The 19,170-nt window shown below is 49.0% G+C and overlaps 1 protein-coding gene across 2 annotated transcripts in view; it reads right to left on the bottom strand.

Moving 5' to 3' along the window:
* Positions 1 to 19,170, bottom strand: part of TUBGCP3 (tubulin gamma complex component 3) — a 634,372-nt gene that overhangs the window by 35,951 nt on the left and 579,251 nt on the right. For both annotated transcript variants that reach the window (XM_063953156.1, XM_063953155.1), the window contains exon 20: positions 7,623 to 7,763. In XM_063953156.1, coding sequence (XP_063809226.1) covers positions 7,623 to 7,763 — 141 coding nt within the window. The remainder of the gene's footprint in view (positions 1 to 7,622; positions 7,764 to 19,170) is intronic.

The raw sequence follows: 19,170 nt of genomic DNA, 5'->3' as shown, positions 1-19,170 counted from the left end.
CCCGTGGACATCCTGCTCCTCCAATCAGAAATTTGCATTAACCAATTGCATTATTCCACATTTTTCATGGCCACTCCAATCACGACTGGCATATAACTTATAATGGGATCAGTATGATTTGCCGATGGACAGGATGCCGGCGGTTAGAATATCGAAAGCGGCATCCGATCCATCAGATTCCCGACAGCCCCCCAGTAAGCCCGCTAACTCTCTTCTGCCCCCTACCCTAACCCTCCCTTGTGGGTGCCTAACCCTAAACCTCCATGTTTTGTGCCTAACCCTCCCTTCCCCACTGCCTAAACCTAACCCTCCCTTCTTGATGCCTAACCCTAACATCCCCTACTATGTGCCTAACCCTAACCCTCCCTCCCCGGTCCCTAACCTTCTTGGCCCTGCAGGCTAACACTAACCCCTCTTCTTCGGTCTAAACTTAACCGCCCACCTCTGTAGCAGGGTGTCGGTGCATCCCGGGGTCCAGATTACCTTCTACTTCGGGATCCCGGCGTCAGTATATCGACCGCTGGGATCCCGGCTGTCGGGAACCTAACTACTTCCCCTTATAATAACTCTTTCAGCTCTATTAGTAGAGCACCAAGTTAACTTAGCATTATCCAGTGTAGGGAGCCTAAAAATCAATTGTCTATAAGATGGTCGCATTTACTGCCAAATTGAGTATTGGCAACGTTTATATTGAATTGGTCATGATTCAAACGTTAGCGCTAGATCGCAAATCAATATTATATCACTTCTCACAGGACGTTAAGTATTGCTACCAGAGGGCACATAGGAAAAAGAAGTGTTATGGTATACTTACCATTGTTAACACTTTTTCTGCAAAGTACACAGGGTTCCACAGGGAAACATCGGGATGCAGGGTGGAACTTAATCTAGAGGCACCAATAGGCTAAAGCTTTAGCTGTCCCAGGATGCATAGGGGCCTCCTCTATAACCCCGCCTCCAGGCACTGAGAGCTCAGTTTCGATAACCAGTCCAATGCAGGAGCAGGCAAGAGTGAAGGCAGATGTTAGTCACATAGAACCACATTCTCACGACAGGAGAAGGTACCAGCGTCTAATGCCATACAACCCAAAGAAGCTAGGTGCGTCAGGGTGGGCACCGTGGAGCCCTGTGTACTTCACAGAAAAAGTGTCAACAATGGTAAGTCTACATCACACTTCTTTTCTGCAGCAGGGTAAACAGGTTTCCACAGGGAAAGCAGTTCCTCAAGGGAGAGGACGCACCTTAGCGGATGTGAGAATCCGGCATCCAAAGGAAGCATCTTGGGAGGCGAAGGTATCAAAAAGGCATAGAACCTAAGAAACGTATTCACAGAGGACCACGTAGCAGCCTGCGCATAGGCTTGTGCAACAGCCATGTTTGGGGAAACCAAACTGGAAAAAGAGGGCATCCAACCGCCTAATAGAGGCAGTCCTAACCACATCCAAAGAACGTTCTAAGTCCGAAGAGATAAAAGCCAGGACCACAATCTCTTGGTTGAGGTGAAATGATGACAACACCACCTTAGGTAAATATCCGGGTCGAGTTCACAGAACTGGCCGGTCACGGTTATAGACCAGAAAGGGTGGACGACAGGACAAAGCGCCTAAGTCCGACACCCTTCTTGCAGAGGCAATAGACAGCAAGAATAGGACCCTGGCCGTGAGACATTTAAGGTCCACTGACTCAAGAAGTTCAAATGGAGACTCTTGCAGGGCATTCAGCACAACAGACAGATCCCATGGAGCCACTGGGGGGAGGCTAAAAATGTAGATCCCATGGAGTCAATAGGGAGGCTGAATACGTAGAACACCCTGAGTGAATGTATGAACATCAGGTATAGAAGCAATCTTGCAGATATGTGAACTTTGAGGGAGGCCAGACGAAGACCTAAGTCCAAGCCTCTTTGCAGAAAAGCCAGAACTCTGGAAGTCTTAAATCTACCAGTGTCATAATTCTTATCAGCACACCAGGTGAAATAAGTATGCCAAATCCAGTAATAAATCCGGGCAGAGGCCGGTTTGCGGGCCTTCAGCATAGTTAACATAACCGCCTCAGTAAAGCCTTTGGTCCTCAGGAGTGATGCTTTAAGAGCCACGCAGTCAAAGCCGGTCTGGCCAGGTCTGAGTAGAGACAAGGGCACTGTACGAGGAGGTCTTGACGCTGTGGAAGTAGAAGGGGACGCCCTATCGACAGACCCTGCATTTCTGACAACCAATGCGTCTCGGCCACACCGGAGCAACTAGGATCAGCATATGTAATAAAGTTCCACGGAGCTGCCAGTGCGTCCACGAATGCTGCCTGAGGATCCCTAGTCCGTGATTCGAAGACCGGAACCTTGTAGTTCTGTTGAGATGCCATGAGGTCTACGTCTGGTAGGCCCAACCTGTCCACCAAGAGTTGAAAAACTTCTGGATGAAGGCTCCACTCTCTGGAGTGAACATCCTGGCGACTGAGGAAGTCCGCTTCCCAGTTTAGGACGCCTGGAATGAACACTGCCGATAGGGCTGGCAGATGGCGTTCCGCACAACAAAGGATTTTTGACACTTCCATCATTGCCATGTGGCTTCGAGTGCAGCCTTGATGGTTTATGTATGCCACCTCGGTGGCGTTGTCTGACTTTACCTGAACAGGCCTGTTCCATGCTAGAGGCAGGGCAAGGGACAGCATATTGAACACTGCCTGTAGCTCTAGAATGTTGATTGGGAGGAATGATTCCAACTTGGTCCAATGACCCTGAAACGAATGTCGCTCCAACAATGCTCCCCATTCCCGTAGACTGGCGTACGTTGTCAGTAGGACCATTTGGGGATCCGGAATGGACGGCCCTTGCACAACTGCTGTTCCTGGAGTCACTAGGACAGCGATAGATGAACCTCAAGAGTCACCGTGACCATCTGGTACCTGATCCGATGAGTTAGGCCGTCCCATTTTGACAGGATAAACCGTTGCAGAGGACGAGAGTGAAATTGAGCGTACTTTACAATGTTGAAAAACGACACCATCAGGCAAAATATTTGCATCGCTGAGTGTACAGACACTCGAGGGCGACGAATGAAGTGTCTTATACTGTCCTGAAGTTTCAGGACTTTGTCTGGAGACAGGAACAGTTTCTGACTCTGTGTGTCCAAGAGTGTCCCTAGGTGCACCATGCTCTGAGATGGGGCCAGCGAGGACTTTTTCAAATTTATTAGCCATCCATAGGCTTGCAGAAAATCCACTGTCAAGTGTAAATGACCGAAGAGGACTTTGTGGGAATTTGCCAGAATCAGCAGGTCGTCCGACAGGATTCTGATTCCCTGGCGACGGAGATGAGCCATCATCATGGTCATGACCTCGGTGAAGACCCGAGGAGCCGTAGCCATTCCAAAAGGCAGAGCCTGGAATTGGTAGTGCAGGTTGCCAGTAGCAAACCGCAGGAACTGCTGATGTGACATGGCAATAGGAATATGCAGATATGAATCCTGTATATCAGGATACCATATAGTCTCCGGGTTTCATAGCCAGCACACATGAGAGCAGTGTTTCCATATGAAACCTGGATCCTCTCACAAACTTGTTCAGAGAATTGAGGTCAAGTGTAGGCCGGAAAGACCCACTGGGTTTTGGGACCAGAAACAAGGTTGAGTAGTAACCTCTGCCCCTCTGGGACTGAGGTACCGGCACAACCACTCCTGTACTCAGGAGAAAACCTACGACTGTAGGTTGCGCCTTTAACAGATCCGGAGAGAGAGCCATTGTGAAGAACTGGTGAGGGGAACGTCTCTTGAAGGAGACAGCGTATCCGTGAGACAACTTCTAGTACCCATGCGTCTAAAGTGGTCTTTAACCAGACCTGGGTGAACTGTAGAAGTCGGCCTCCCACCCTGTGGTCCCCCAGGGGGAGGCCCGCCCTGTCATGCAGCAGGCTTGCATTGTTTTGCAGCAGGCTGATGGGCTGCCCAGGACTGTTTTGCCTTGGGCTTGGTAGTTTTGGGAGCACGAGTTAGTCTTGGGTATGACTGACCCTTTGCTTTCTCTTGAGGCCAAAAGGAACGAAAAGTGGTACCTTTTGCCTTCTGTGCACAAGGATTAGTAGTTGGGAGAAAAGCTGTTTTAGCAGCTGTAAAATTCAGACACAATTTTATTTAGGTCTTCCCCAAACAAAAATGTCCCCAGTGAAGGGGAGTACCTCCAAAGTGTTTTTGGAGTCCAGGACTATCCACAACCTCAACCACAGTATGCAGCACTCCAGTACAGACGAAGTCAACGTCTTGGCTGCAAATACTCCCGCCTCAGAGGACGCCTCTTGAATATACAGTAATAAGAAGCTGTGGTAATGTGAGACAGGTATTGTCTGGCATTGTCAGAAATATCCTCGGGCAGCTCTTCTTCTAATGCCTGAACCCATGCCTCAATACCTTTTGCCGCCCAAGAGGCAACTATAGTGGGTCTATGAACAGCTCCTGTAAGGGAGTATACAGATTTCAGTCATCCCTCAACACGCTTATCTGTCGGCTCTTTCAGTGAGGTGACAGTGATGACAGGCAGAGTGGATGATATGAGAATTCAACTGCTGCGGAGTCTCCCATTTGTTAAACAACTCTGCAGGAAGAGGATAGCGAGCTAAGGCCTGTTTAGGAACAGGGAATTTATTCCCTGGATTAGACCAGGGTTCCCGCCTGATGTCCACTAAATGATCAGAATGGGGGAACACAGTTTTAACCACCTTCTGCTGTTTAAACTCATCAATTTTCTTTGCCACAGTAGTGGAATCCTCCTCATCTGTGATTTGCAGGATATGCTTAAGAGCAACCACCAGGGCAGGGACATCAATTTGTAAGGGAAAATCCTCATCAGTAACACAGGATTCAGTGTCTGACAGAACCATATGCTCCCCCTCGTCTTCAGATGAAACATCAGAGAGGTTTGTAGATTGTGACGAGGAAGCAGCCCGCTTAAAGGGCCCAGGGACACAGGAGTGACCCTGGGTAGATTTCTGTCTAACCAGAGACTGATTTAGTTGCTGCAGTTGATTAGACAAATTTTCCGCCAAAGGTGGGATTAACCATAGGGACAATTTGTGGCGGTAATGGCACCGGTGGTCCCACAGGGGGCGCAAGGCGTTCCACCAGAGCACCCAGCAGGGTGGTGAATGCTGCCCAGGGTGGCTCCTGAGTAGGTGCAGAAGCTGCGGACTGACTGTGAGGTGCATAGCAAGTATTACACAGACCATCAAACAAACACTTCCCCCTCTGATAAATCCTTGGAGCATACTCTGCATGATGCAGGAGCTTCCACAGATTTACTGCCCTTTTTGTTCAACATTATTATACAGTATATGCAACAAATGGGCTATTACAGGACGAATAAGTCCCCAGACAGAACAATACCTGTGGGATAAAATCTGATATAACGTGACTGTAACAGTAGAAAATACTATATAGATAAATACTGTGTAAGACTATAAGACCCAGACGCACCTAGCCCAGGGTACAGAATATAGTGAAACCACATAGCAAATACAGGCACACAGTCATAAGCCATGCAGAAATTATCAAAATAAAGCTGCACCGAACTAATCTCTCTCTCTCTCTCTATATATATATATATATATATATATATATATATATATATATATATATATATATATATCTCCAAAGAAAGAGGACGGCACTCACAGGGATTTGATTATAGCATTTGTAATCCAAAAATGTCAAAACTTCATCGACGTTTCGGTGTCACAGCACTGTCATCAGGATATTTAACTGTAAATAAACGTGACCAAGACAATTACAAAGAGCCACTTACCACACTTATAAAGGAGCCAAAGTACCAGAAAACACCCACACCTGTGAAGGCGCCCGGCCCGTCCGCTGGAGCGGCGAGACGCATCACAATGACGTCACCCACTAGTGCGCCAGAGTGACGCGACGCCGCTGTTGCTAGGACACAACACGCATCGCAGCACCAAGGAGTTAGCGACCCCTGCTGTCTACAGTGGGACAGGAACGGGATCCCAAAGTATGAAAAAAGGGAAACCACACATGATAGAAACACATGTGGGAAGAGGTTAAAAACGCAATGTGCATCACACTGCGTACATGATAAGCTGCTGAGCAAAAGTGAAGCTTACAGGAATAACACGTTATAATGCATGATGCTGTGACACCGAAACGTCGATGAAGTTTTGACATTTTTGGATTACAAATGCTATAATCAAAACCCTGTGAGTGCCGTCCTCTTTCTTTGGACTTATTGCCACGTGGACAACGTGTTTGGACTGGGAGCACCGAGGTATGTGTTTTATTATATTGAGTGCCGATCTGCTGGAAGTTATATATATATATATATATATATCTATCTATCTATATATCTCTATCTATCTATCACAGCGCGGTCAGTGACCAGAGGATATCATAATACTCATAAATGTATTCTGCAAGGTACACATTTCTCAAATAACGCTGTCTCAAAGACATGTAGGATACTCAAGTGAATGTAAAGTCTCAGCGCTGTATAAAGGCTGCTTTACATGGGAGACCTTTCCTTGCAATCCCTGAGACCTGCTGCAGCTATGCTGTGAAAATGGCGCCCAGCGTTTCTGTCAGGGAGTGAGGAAGAGTGTGAGGCAGCTCCAGGGCGGTAAATCTGTGTGGAGACGGCGCCGTGGGCCAGGGGAGGGGCTACAGGTCAAGCGCCACCTCCCCTATGCTGGTCTTCCACCCCAGGTACCTTATTAAATGGGGTGTTAGTACACCCGACCTGTGCTCCTATGCTCTGGTGGTCTAGTGGGGTCCCTGCCCAGTGACCATGTCCACGCCAGCGCCGCGGTCCGTCTCCCCAGACAGCGGACGGTAGGCGATTTAATGGCCGGACCCGTCTGGGGGACTCTCTTACCTCCTCCTTGTAGGAGCCATACGAACCACAAGAGCATTCTGTGACTCTGCGCCTAAGCCAGGACAATTCCGTTGTAAGTACCCGGGAACCAGGACAGCAGGGGTATGCAACGCCACTTGGGAGATGATGGAGCTGCAGCACTGACAGCCCAGCCAGAGAAGTAAGGAAATCTAACAGAAAAAGCTTTTCAGGGCTGCCCAGTGCATCCCTCCTGTTAAGTGACCTGCTGCTGCAGGCACAGATTTGAAACTGAGCTCTCAGTGCCTGGAGGCGGAGCTATAGAGGAGGCCCCTATGCATACTGGGACAGCTAAAGCTTTAGCCTGTTGGTGCCTCTGGATCAAGAGCCACTCTACACCCCAATGTTTTCCTATGGAAACCTGTGTACCCTGCTGCAGAAAAACGGATTCCCAGCGGGAAAAAGATATAGGGTCTATTTACTAAGCCTTGGTGGAAGATAAAGTGGAGAGAGATAAGGTACCAGCCAATCAGCTCATAACTGCCATGTTTCAGGCTGTGTTTGACAAAATGGCAGTTAGATGCCGATTGCCTGGTACTTTATCTCCGTCCAAGGCTTAGTAAATAGACCCCATAGTAAGGCAGGCATTTAAGATTAAATTGCTACCACAGGGCTTTAAACTCAAGGTTCAAGAGTCCCCAAGTAAGATGATAGAGAAAATGAATAAATGTTATTACCACGTGTACACATGAAAGGTTAACAATTTTTGAAACATAATATTGACATACCTCCAATTCTCTCTCTTTTGCTCTTTCCTCAAATTGTAATCTTCGTTGCAACTCCTCAAGAGCAGCCCTGTACATTGTTTCCTGGGCATTTTGGAACTCAATTATCTGGTCAAATACTGCACGAAGCTGATTTAGAAGAGCCTAGATGGTAATAAAAATAAATTCATTATTTGCTAAAAGGAACTGAACTTTGAACATAACTTCTAAGTCATTATCAAGGAGAACAGAAGGAGATGCATGCAGAACAACTTCAGTTCACAACTTATTTTCCAAAAATCAACTAAAGTCAAAACCGTTGCAGAAGCACCACTGATGCTAACAATGGGCCCGATTCAGGTTGGATCGCAAAAAAAATGATAAAAGGATGCGGGCACATGCGCAGGACTAATCCTGTGCATGCGCCCGCATTTTCTGCAGGGCCCCGCAGAAAATGCGATCACCTCTCCCTGATAATCAGACAGAGGCATTTGCAGGGTGAAGGCAACGCTCCTTTCCAAAGGCGGAGACAGAGCATTGCAGAGTGTAGCGTCAAAATGGGGGTGTGGTGGCGCAAGCGGTGAGCAGGATCAGGTTGGCTGCGTGACGTGACACGCAGCCGCTGCGATCACTAAAATGGCGGCGGCCCTCCCGCGGGCGAAGCAAAGCTGCGCCGGCAGGAGGATACCTCATTTTTTAGCGATCACGCTGAAATTGCGGTCGTACCTTGCCTTGCGATGGGCAGCCCCCAGCACGCGATCCCTACTTAGCAGAATTTGCAATCCTTACTGAATCAGGTCCAATATACGAAAGGCAGTGATTTGCACCAAGGTATACGTCCACCAAGGTATACGTTCACAGTGATTCAAACAGGTGCTAACATTCATTGCCTGGATCATTCAATTTACAGAATCTTTCACTATGCATTACTCATATGCATGTAGGGCCCCAGAAATAATGGCATCTGAGGTGGTTCCAGTAGCACTCATAAGACAGTGTACACCCGTTTCTGTGCAGAACTTGTCAAGACAGCACTAGTTGCATTGAGGCCAAGGAAATTCTCTTCAGATAGGGAATGGGGTTTCTAGGAGCTATCAGTGGATCATCCATGGTTGCCTTTGCCATTATACATTAGCATTTATGATATGTTACATACTGTACAGACAAAATCTACCCAAGTATAAAAAATAAGATTTTAAACCTACCGGTAAATCTTTTTCTCCTAGTCCGTAGAGGATGCTGGGGACTCCATAAGGACCATGGGGTATAGACGGGCTCCGCAGGAGACATGGGCACTATAAAGAACTTTAGAATGGGTGTGCACTGGCTCCTCCCTCTATGCCCCTCCTCCAGACCTCAGTTAGAGAAACTGTGCCCAGAGGAGACGGACAGTACGAGGAAAGGATTTTTGTTAACCCAAGGGCAAGATTCATACCAGCCCACACCATCCACACCGTATAACCTGGACTATACGCAACCAGTTAACAGTATGAACAAAACAGTATCAGCCAACAACTGATCTTAACTGTAACATAACCCTTATGTAAGCAATAACTATATACAAGTCATGCAGAAATATGTCCGCACTGGGACGGGCACCCAGCATCCTCTACGGACTAGGAGAAAAAGATTTACCGGTAGGTTTAAAATCTTATTTTCTCTTACGTCCTAGAGGATGCTGGGGACTCCGTAAGGACCATGGGGATTATACTAAAGCTCCAGACCGGGCGGGAGAGTGCGGATGACTCTGCAGCACCAATTGAGCAAACATTAGGTCCTCCTCAGCCAAGGTATCAAACTTGTAGAATTTAGCAAAAGTGTTTGAACCCGACCAAGTCGCCGCTCGGCAAAACTGTAATGCCGAGACGCCTTGGGCAGCCGCCCAAGAAGAGCCCACCTTCCTAGTGGAATGGGCCTTTTCCGAATTTGGTAACGGCAATCCAGCCGTAGAATGAGCCTGCTGAATCGTGTTACAGATCCAGCGAGCAATAGTCTGCTTAGAAGCAGGAGCGCCAGCATTGTTGGCTGCATACAGGACAAAACAGAGCCTCCGTTTTCCTAACCCGAGCCGTCCTGGCTACATAAATTTTCAAAACCCTGACTACATTAAGGGACTTGGAATCCTCCAAGTCCCCCGTAGCCACAGGCACCACAATAGGTTGGTTCATATGAAACAATGAAACCACCTTAGGCAAAAACTGAGGACGAGTCCGCAATTCTGCTCTATCCACATGGAAAATTAGATAGGGGCTTTCGTGAGACAAAGCCGCCAATTCAGACACCCGCCTTGCAGATGCCAAGGACAACAACATGACCACCTTCCAAGTGAGAAATTTTAATTCCACCGTTTGAAGAGGGTCAAACCAGTGAGATTTCAGGAACTGTAACACCACGTTAAGGTCCCATGGTGCCACTGGAGGCACAAAAGGAGGATGGATGTGCAGCACTCCCTTTACAAAAGTCTGGACTTCTGGGAGAGAAGCCAATTCCTTCTGAAAGAAAATTGATAGGGCCGAAATCTGTACCGTAATGCAGCCTAATTTTAGGCCCATATCCACTCCTGTCTGTAGAAAGTGGAGAAAACGGCCCAGATGGAAACCTTCCGCAGGAGCATTCTTGGCTTCACACCAAGATACATACTTTCTACAGATACAGTGATAATGCTTCGCCGTCACCTCCTTCCTAGCCCTCATCAGAGTAGGGATGACTTCTTCCGGAATGCCTTTCCCAGCTAGGATTCGCCGTTCAACCGCCATGCCGTCAAACGCAACCGCGGTATGTCTTGGAACAGACAGGGCCCCTGTTGCAACAGGTCCTCTCTGAGAGGAAGAGGCCACGGATCTTCTGTGAGCATTTCCTGAAGATCTGAATACCAGGCCCTGCGAGGCCAATCTGGAACAATGAGTATTGTTTGCACACTTTTTCGTCTTATGATTCTCACAATTTTTGAGATGAGTGGAAGAGGAGGGAACACATAGACCGACTGAAACACCCACGGTGTTACCAGGGCGTCCACTGCTACTGCCTGAGGGTCCCTTGACCTGGCACAATACCTCCGAAGCTTCTTGTTGAGGAGTGACGCCATCATGTCTATTTGAGGAAGTCCCCAATGACTTGTTATATCTGCAAAAACTCCTTAATGAAGTCCCCACTCTCCTGGATGGAGGCCGTGTCTGCTGAGGAAGTCTGCTTCCCAGTTGTCCACTCCCGGAATGAAGACTGCTGTCAAAGCGCTTACATGATTTTCCGCCCAGCGAAGAATCCTGGTGGCTTCCGCCATCGCCACTCTGCTTCTTGTTCCGCCTTGGCGGTTTACATAAGCCACAGCCGTGACGTTGTCTGACTGAAGCAGAACAGGTAGGTCGCGAAGACGATTCTCCGCCTGACGCAAGCCGTTCTACATGGCCCTCAATTCCAGTACGTTGATGTGTAGACAAGCCTCCTGGCTTGACCACAGTCCCTGGAAGTTTCTTCCTTGTGTGACTGCTCCCCATCCTCTGAAGCTCGCGTCCGTGGTCACCAGAACCCAGTCCTGAATGCCGAACCTGCGACCCTCTAGAAGGTGAGCACTCTGCAGCCACCACAGGAAAGACACCCTGTCCCTGGGGGACAGGCTGATTTCTTTTGATAAATGTGTAGATGGGACCCGGACCACTTGTCCAGAAGGTCCCACTGCAAAGTCCTCGCATGAAACCTGCCGAAGAGAATGGCCTCGTAGGACGCCACCATTTTCCCCAGTACTCGAGTGCATTGATGGACCGACACACTTTTCGGTTTCAACAGGTCTCTGACCAAGTTCTGGAGTTCCTGGGCTTTTTCCATCGGGAGAAAAACCCTCTTTTGTTCCGTGTCCAGAATCATGCACAAGAAAGTCAACCAGGTCGTTGGAACCAACTGTGACTTTGGTAGATTAAGAATCCATCCGTGTAGCTGCAGCACTCTTAGGGAGAGCGACATGCTTTGCAGCAACTGTTCTCTCGATCTCGCTTTTATCAGGAGATCGTCCAAGTACGGGATAACTGACTCCCTGCCTGCGCAGGAGCACCATCATTTCTGCCATTATCTTGGTGAAAATCCTTGGAGCCGTGGAAAGCCCAAACGGCAACATCTGAAACTGGTAATGACAGTCCTGTACCGCGAATCTCAGGTACGCCTGATGAGGAGGATATATGGGGACATGAAGGTATGCATCCTTTATGTCTAGTGACACCATAAAATCCCCCCCTTCCAGGCTGGCGATAACCGCCCTGAGCGATTCCATCTTGAATTTGAACCTTTTCAAGTACAGGTTTAGGGATTTTAAATTCAGAATGGATCTGACCAAGCCATCCGGCTTCGGGACCACAAACAGGGTTGAATAGTACCCCTTCCGCTGTTGAAGTAGGGGAACCTTGACAACCACTTGTTGATGACACAGTTTTTGAATTGCAGCTAAACTATCTCCCTTTCTTGGGAGGAAGCTGGTAAGGCAGATTTGAAAAACCGGCGAGGAGGCACGTCTTCGAATTCCAGCTTGTAACCCTGGGATATAATTTCCATTGCCCAGGGATCCACCTCTGATTGAACCCAGACGTAGCTGGAGAGTCGAAGACTTGCACCCACCGGGGTGGACTCCCTCATCGGAGCCCCAGCGTCATGCGGTGGATTTAGTAGAAGCCGGGGAGAACTTCTGCTCCTGGGAACTAGCCGTAGCCGGCAGTTTTTTCCCTCTACCCTTACCTCTGGCGAGGAAGGAAGAGCCCCGACCTCTTCTGGACTTATGCGACCGAAAGGACTGCATCTGATATTGTGGCGTTTTCTTTTGCAGTGAGGAAACATAAGGTAAAAAAGTAGATTTACCTGCAGTAGCTGTGGAAACCAGGTCCGTAAGACCTTCCCCAAATACGTCCTCACCTCTGTAAGGCAAAACCTCCATATGCCTCTTTGAGACGGCATCACCCGTCCCATTGGCAGGTCCACAGGGCTCGCCTAGTAGAAATCGCCATGGCGTTGGCTCTCGAACCCAGCAGGCAAACGTCTCTCTGAGCATCTCTCATATATAGGTCTGCGTCTTTAATGTGACCCAAGGTCAATAAAATGGTATCCCTATCCAGGGTATCAATGTCAGCTGACAAGGTATCCGTCCAAGCCGCCACAGCGCAACAAACACAAGCCGACGCTATTGACGGTCTGAGCAAGGCACCCGTATGTGTATAAATTGACTTCAAGGTTGTTTCCTGCCTGAGATCAGCAGGATCCCTGAGGGCTGCCGTATCTGGAGATGGCAGCGCCACCTTTTTGGACAAGCGTATTAACGCCTTGTCCACCCTGGGCGAGGATTCCCACCGTACCCTGGCCCTTATTCCGAGTTGTTCGCTCAGTAATTTTCTTCGCATAGCAGCGATTTTCCGCTAATTGCTCATGCGCAATGTTCGCACTGCGCCAAGTAAATTTGCTAAGAAGATTGGTATTTTACTCACGGCATTACGAGGTTTTTTCTTCGTTCTGGTGATCGGAGTGTGATTGACAGGAAGTGGGCGTTTCTGGGCGGAAACTGGCCGTTTTCTGGGAGTGTATGAAAAAACGCTGCCGTTTCTGGAAAAAATAAGATTTTACTCACCGGTAAATCTATTTCTCGTAGTCCGTAGTGGATGTTGGGGACTCCGTAAGGACCATGGGGAATAGACGGGCTCCGCAGGAGACTGGGCACTCTAAGAAAGAATTAGGACTACTGGTGTGCACTGGCTCCTCCCTCTATGCCCCTCCTCCAGACCTCAGTTAAGGAAACTGTGCCCGGAAGAGCTGACATTACAAGGAAAGGATTTTGGAATCCAGGGTAAGACTCATACCAGCCACACCAATCACACCGTATATCTTGTGATAACATACCCAGTCAACAGTATGAACAACAACAGAGCATCAGATCAACCCTGATGCAACTATAACATAACCCTTATGTAAGCAATAACTATATACAAGCATTGCAGAAGAAGTCCGCACTTGGGACGGGCGCCCAGCATCCACTACGGACTACGAGAAATAGATTTACCGGTGAATAAAATCTTTTTTTTGTGACGTCCTAGTGGATGCTGGGAACTCCGTAAGGACCATGGGGAATAGACGGGCTCCGCAGGAGACTGGGCACTCTAAAGAAAAGATTAGGTACTATCTGGTGTGCACTGGCTCCTCCCTCTATGCCCCTCCTCCAGACCTCAGTTAGAATCTGTGCCCGGCCAGAGCTGGGTGCTCCTAGTGGGCTCTCCTGAGCTTACTAGTAAAGAAAGTTTTAATTAGGTTTTTTATTTTCAGTGAGCTTCTGCTGGCAACAGACTCACTGCTACGTGGGACTAAGGGGAGAGAAGCAAACCTACCTGCTTGCAGCTAGCTTGTGCTTCTTAGGCTACTGGACACCATTAGCTCCAGAGGGTTCGAACACAGGCACCTGTCCTCGATCGTCCGTTCCCGGAGCCGCGCCGCCGTCCCCCTCGCAGAGCCAGAAGAACAGAAGCTTGAAGACGACGAAATCGGTGGCTGAAGACTCCTGTCTTCATTAAGGTAGCGCACAGCACCGCAGCTGTGCGCCATTGCTCCCAGCACACTTACACACTCCGGTCACTGTAGGGTGCAGGGCGCTGGGGGGGGCGCCCTGGGCTGCAATTGAAGTACCTTTTGGCATAAAAAATAAGATTTTACTCACCGGTAAATCTATTTCTCGTAGTCCGTAGTGGATGCTGGGAACTCCGTAAGGACCATGGGGAATAGCGGCTCTGCAGGAGACTGGGCACAACTAAAGAAAGCTTTTAGGTCACCTGGTGTGCACTGGCTCCTCCCACTATGACCCTCCTCCAAGCCTCAGTTAGGACACTGTGCCCGGACGAGCTGACATAATAAGGAAGGAATTTGAATCCCGGGTAAGACTCTTACCAGCCACACCAATCACACCGTATAACTCGTGATACTATACCCAGTTTAACAGTATGAAAACAACTGAGCCTCTCAACAGATGGCTCAACAATAACCCTTTAGTTAACAATAACTATGTACAAGTATTGCAGACAATCCGCACTTGGGATGGGCGCCCAGCATCCACTACGGACTACGAGAAATAGATTTACCGGTGAGTAAAATCTTATTTTCTCTGACGTCCTAGTGGATGCTGGGAACTCCGAAAGGACCATGGGGATTATACCAAAGCTCCCAAACGGGCGGGAGAGTGCGGATGACTCTGCAGCACCGAATGAGAGAACTCAAGGTCCTCCTCAGCCAGGGTATCAAATTTGTAGAATTTTGCAAACGTGTTTGCCCCTGACCAAGTAGCAGCTCGGCAAAGTTGTTAAGCCGAGACCCCTCGGGCAGCCGCCCAAGATGAGCCCACCTTCCTTGTGGAATGGGCTTTTACTGATTTAGGATGCGGCAGTCCAGCCGCAGAATGCGCCAGCTGAATTGTGCTACAAATCCAGCGAGCAATAGTCTGCTTAGAAGCAGGAGCACCCAGCTTGTTGGGTGCATACAGGATAAATAGCGAGTCAGTTTTCCTGACTCTAGCCGTCCTGGAAACATAAATTTTCAAGGCCCTGACTACGTCCAGTAACATGGAATCCTCCAAGTCCCTAGTAGCCGCAGGCACCACAATAGGTTGGTTCAAGTGAAAAAATGATACCACCTTAGGGAGAAACTGGGGACGAGTCCTCAATTCCGCCCTATCCATATGGAAAATCAGATAAGGGCTTTTACATGACAAAGCCGTCAATTCTGACACACGCCTGGCTGAAGCCAAGGCCAATAACATGACCACTTTCCACGTGAGATATTTTAGATCCACGGTTTTAAGTGGCTCAAACCAATGTGATTTTAAGAAACTCAACACCACGTTGAGATCCCAAGGTGCCACTGGAGGCACAAACGGGGGCTGAATATGCAGCACTCCTTTCACAAACGTCTGAACTTCAGGTAGTGAAGCTAGTTCTTTCTGGAAGAAAATCGACAGAGCCGAGATCTGTACCTTAATGGAGCCTAATTTCAGGCCCATAGTCACTCCTGCTTGTAGGAAATGCAGAAATCGACCTAGTTGAAATTCCTCTGTTGGGGCCTTTTTGGCCTCACACCAAGCAACATATTTCCGCCATATGCGGTGATAAAGCTTTGCAGTTACATCTTTCCTGGCTTTAATCAGCGTAGGAATGACTTCCTCCGGAATGCCCTTTTCCTTCAGGATCCGGCGTTCAACCGCCATGCCGTCAAACGCAGCCGCGGTAAGTCTTGGAACAGACAGAGCCCCTGCTGCAGCAGGTCCTGTCTGAGCGGCAGAGGCCATGGGTCCTCTGAGATCATCTCTTGAAGTTCCGGGTACCACGCTCGTCTTGGCCAATCCGGAACCACGAGTATTGTTCTTACTCCTCGTTTTCTTATTATTCTCAGTACCCTTGGTATGAGAGGCAGAGGAGGGAACACATAAACTGACTGGTACACCCACGGTGTCACTAGAGCGTCCACAGCTATCGCCTGAGGGTCCCTTGACCTGGCGCAATATCTCTCTAGTTTTTTGTTTAGGCGGGACGCCATCATGTCCACCTATGGCCGTTCCCATCGATTTACAATCAGCGTGAAGACTTCTGGATGAAGTCCCCACTCTCCCGGGTGGAGGTCGTGCCTGCTGAGAAAGTCTGCTTCCCAGTTGTCCACTCCCGGAATGTACACTGCTGACAGTGCTAGTACGTGATTTTCCGCCCATCGGAGAATCCTTGTGGCTTCTGCCATTGCCATCCTGCTTCTTGTGCCGCCCTGTCGATTTACATGGGCGACTGCCGTGATGTTGTCTGACTGGATCAGTACCGGCTGGTGTAGAAGCAGGGATTTTGCCTGACTTAGGGCATTGTAAATGGCCCTTAGTTCCAGAATATTTATGTGTAGGGAAGTCTCCTGACTCGACCATAGTCCTTGGAAGTTTCTTCCCTGTGTGACTGCCCCCCAGCCTCGAAGGCTGGCATCCGTGGTCACCAGGACCCAGTCCTGTATGCCGAATCTGCGGCCCTCTAGAAGATGAGCACTCTGCAGCCACCACAGCAGAGACACCCTGGTTCTTGGAGACAGGGTTATTAGGCGATGCATCTGAAGATGCGATCCGGACCATTGGTCAAACAGGTCCCACTGAAAGATTCTGGCATGGAACCTGCCGAAAGGAATTGCTTCGTAAGAAGCCACCATCTTTCCCAGGACCCGCGTGCAGTGATGCACCGATACCTGTTTTGGTTTCAGGAGGTCTCTGACTAGAGATGACAGCTCCTTGGCTTTCTCCTCCGGGAGAAACACTTTTTTCTGGACTGTATCCAGAATCATACCCAGGAACAGTAGACGTGTCGTCGGAACCAGCTGTGATTTTGGAATATTCAGAATCCAACCGTGCTGGTGTAGCACCTCCTGAGATAGTGCTACTCCCACCAACAACTGCTCCTTGGACCTCGCCTTTATTAGGAGATCGTCCAAGTACGGGATAATTAAAACTCCCTTTCTTCGAAGGAGTATCATCATTTCCGCCATTACCTTGGTAAACACCCTCGGTGCCGTGGAGAGTCCAAACGGCAGCGTCTGGAATTGGTAATGGCAATCCTGTACCACAAATCTGAGGTACTCCTGGTGAGGATAGTAAGTGGGGACATGCAGGTAAGCATCCTCGTCCAGGCTTGCAATAACCGCCCTGAGCGATTCCATCTTGAACTTGAATTTTTTTATGTATGTGTTCAAGGATTTCAAATTTAAAATGGGTCTCACCGAACCGTCCGGTTTCGGTACCACAAACAGTGTGGAATAGTAACCCCGTCCTTGTTGAAGTAGGGGCACCTTGATTATCACCTGCTGGGAATACAGCTTGTGAATTGCCGCTAGCACAGCCTCCCTGTCTGAAGGAGTAATCGGCAAGGAACCGGTGGGGTGGAGACGCCTCGAATTCCAGTTTGTACCCTTGAGATACTATTTGCAGGATCCAGGGATCCACCTGTGAGCGAGCCCACTGATCGCTGAAATTTTTGAGGCGGCCCCCCACCGTACCTGGCTCCGCCTGTGGAGCCCCACCGTCATGCGGCGGACTTGGAAGAAGCGGGGGAGGACTTTTGCTCCTGGGAACCTGCTGTTTGTTGCAGCCTTTTTCCCCTACCTCTGGACAGAAAGGACCCGCCTTTTCCACGCCTGTTTTTCTGAGTCCGAAAGGACTGTACCTTATAAAACGGCGCCTTTTTAGGCTGTGAGGGAACATGGGGTAAAAATGCTGACTTCCCAGCAGTTGCTGTGGATACTAGGTCCGAGAGACCACCCCCAAATAACTCCTCACCCTTATAAGGCAAAACTTCCATGTGCCTTTTTGAATCTGCATCCCCTGTCCACTGGCGAGTCCATAAGCCTCTCCTAGCAGAAATGGACAATGCACTTATTTTAGATGCCAGCCGGCAGATCTCCCTCTGTGCATCTCTCATGTATAAGACTGAGTCTTTTATATGCTCTATGGTTAGCAGAATAGTGTCCCTGTCTAGGGTGTCAATATTTTCTGACAGGGAATCTGACCACGCAGCGGCAGCACTGCACATCCATGCTGACGCAATAGCTGGTCTAAGTATAATGCCTGAGTGTGTATATACAGACTTCAGGATCGCCTCCTGCTTTCCATCAGCAGGTTCCTTGAGGGCGGCCGTATCCGGAGACGGTAGTGCCACCTTTTTAGACAAACGTGCGAGCGCTTTATCCACCCTAGGGGGTGTCTCCCAACGTGACCTATCCTCTGGCGGGAAAGGGAACGCCATTAGTAACTTCTTAGAGATTACCAATCTTTTATCAGGGAAAGCCCACGCTTCTTCACACACTTCATTTAATTCTTCTGATGGGGGAAAAACTACGGGTAGTTTTTTCTCCCCAAACATAATACCCTTTTTAGTGGTACCTGGGTTTATATCAGAAATTTGTAACACCTCTTTCATTGCTTCAATCATGCAACGAATGGCCTTAGTGGACATTAGACTAGACTCGTCGTCGACACTGGTGTCAGTATCCGTGTCGACATCCGCGTCTGCCATCTGAGGTAGCGGGCGTTTTAGAGCCCCCAATGGCCTTTGAGACGCCTGGACAGGCACGAGCTGAGAAGCCGGCTGTCCCGCATTTGGCATGTCGTCAAATTTTTTGTGTAAGGAGTCAACACGTGCACGCAATTCCTTCCATAAGTCCATCCATTCAGGTGTCTGCCCCGCAGGGGGTGACATCCCTTCTATAGGCATCTGCTCCGCCTCCACATCATTATCCTCATCAAACATGTCGACACAGCCGTACCGACACACCGCACACACACAGGGAATGCTCTAACAGAGGACAGGACCCACCAAAGCCCTTTGGGGAGACAGAGTGAGAGTATGCCAGCACACCCCAGAGCGCTATATAATGCAGGGACTAACTGAATTATGTCCCCTATAGCTGCTGTTATATATACTGCGCCTAAATTTAGTGCCCCCCCTCTCTTTTTTACCCTTTTCTGTAGTGTAGACTGCAGGGGAGAGCCAGGGAGCTTCCTTCCAGCGGAGCTGTGAGGGAGAAATGGCGCCAGTGTACTGAAGGA

Source organism: Pseudophryne corroboree, chromosome 2 (genome assembly GCF_028390025.1).
Source record: "Pseudophryne corroboree isolate aPseCor3 chromosome 2, aPseCor3.hap2, whole genome shotgun sequence".
NCBI lineage: Eukaryota > Metazoa > Chordata > Amphibia > Anura > Myobatrachidae > Pseudophryne > Pseudophryne corroboree.
The sequence above is the reverse complement of the archived record's forward strand: the minus strand, read 5'-3'. Positions and strand labels throughout refer to the sequence as shown.